This window comes from Mya arenaria, chromosome 7 (assembly GCF_026914265.1).
Source record: "Mya arenaria isolate MELC-2E11 chromosome 7, ASM2691426v1".
Classification (NCBI taxonomy): domain Eukaryota; kingdom Metazoa; phylum Mollusca; class Bivalvia; order Myida; family Myidae; genus Mya; species Mya arenaria.
In genome coordinates, this window is record NC_069128.1 from 66,484,622 (window position 1) to 66,486,177 (window position 1,556).

Sequence of the window (1,556 nt, forward strand, 5' to 3'; positions counted from 1 at the left end):
ATATATATATATATATATATATATATATATATATATATATATATATATAACACACACAAACCTACCTTCGTGAATCATCGCCTGTCCATGTGATTCATCGCCTGTCTTCGTGAAGCATCGCCTGTCCCCGTGAATCATAGCCTGTCTTCGTGAATCAACGCCTGTCCTCGTGAATCATCGCCTGTCCTCGTGAATCATCGCATGTCCTCGTGAATCATCGCCTGTCCTCGTGAATCATCACCTGTCCTCTTGAATCCTCGCCTGTCCTCGTGAATCCTCGCCTGTCCTCGTGAACGCCTGTCCTCGTGAATCCTCGCCTCTCCTCGTGAATCATCGCATGTCTTCAAGAATCATCGCCTCTCCTCGTGAATCATCGCCTGTCCTCGTGAATCATCGCCTGTCCTCGTGAATCATCGCCTGTCTTTGTGAATCCTTGCCTGTCCTCGTGAATTATCGCCTGTCCTCGTGAATCCTTGCCTGTCCTCGTGAATCATCGCATGTCCTCGTGAATCATCGCCTGTCCTCGTGAATCATCACCTGTCCTCTTGAATCCTCGCCTGTCCTCGTGAATCCTTGCCTGTCCTCGTGAATCCTCGCCTCTCCTCGTGAATCATCGCATGTCTTCAAGAATCATCGCCTCTCCTCGTGAATCATCGCCTGTCCTCGTGAATCATCGCATGTCTTCAAGAATCATCGCCTCTCCTCGTGAATCATCGCCTGTCCTCGTGAATCATCGCCTGTCCTCGTGAATCATCGCCTGTCCTTGTGAATCCTTGCCTGTCCTCGTGAATTATCGCCTGTCCTCGTGAATCCTTGCCTGTCCTCGTGAATCATCGCATGTCCTCGTGAATCATCGCCTGTCCTCGTGAATCATCACCTGTCCTCTTGAATCCTCGCCTGTCCTCGTGAATCCTTGCCTGTCCTCGTGAATCCTCGCCTCTCCTCGTGAATCATCGCATGTCTTCAAGAATCATCGCCTCTCCTCGTGAATCATCGCCTGTCCTCGTGAATCATCGCCTGTCCTCGTGAATCATCGCCTGTCCTTGTGAATCCTTGCCTGTCCTCGTGAATTATCGCCTGTCCTCGTTAATCCTTGCCTGTCCTCGTGAATCATCGCATGTCCTCGTGAATCATCGCCTGTCCTCGTGAATCATCACCTGTCCTCTTGAATCCTCGCCTGTCCTCGTGAATCCTTGCCTGTCCTCGTGAATCATCGCTTGTCCTCGTGAATCATCACCTGTCCTCTTGAATCCTCGCCTGTCCTCGTGAATCCTCGCCTGTCCTCGTGAACGCCTGTTCTCGTGAATCCTCGCCTCTCCTCGTGAACGCCTGTCCTCGTGAATCCTCGCCTCTCCTCGTGAATCATCGCCAGTCTTTGTGAATCCTCGATTGTCTTCGTGAATCATCGCCTGTCTTCGTGAATCCTCGGCTGTTTTCGTGAATCCTTGCCTGTCTTCGTAAATCATCACCTGTCCTCTTGAATCCTCGCCTGTCTTCGAGGATCCTCGACTGTCCTTGTGAATTCTCGCCTCTCCTCGTGAATCATCGCCTGTCTT

General features: G+C 51.0%; 1 protein-coding gene across 1 annotated transcript in view; it reads right to left on the bottom strand.

Annotated features, from left to right (window-relative positions):
- Positions 1-1,130: 1,130 nt before the first annotated feature.
- The window catches only part of LOC128241361 (eukaryotic translation initiation factor 3 subunit A-like), a 456-nt gene continuing 30 nt past the window's right edge, over positions 1,131-1,556 (bottom strand). Inside the window, exon 1 of the mRNA XM_052958285.1 lies at positions 1,131-1,556. This exon is cut by the window's right edge and continues 30 nt beyond it. Within this exon, the coding sequence (XP_052814245.1) occupies positions 1,131-1,556 (426 nt within the window).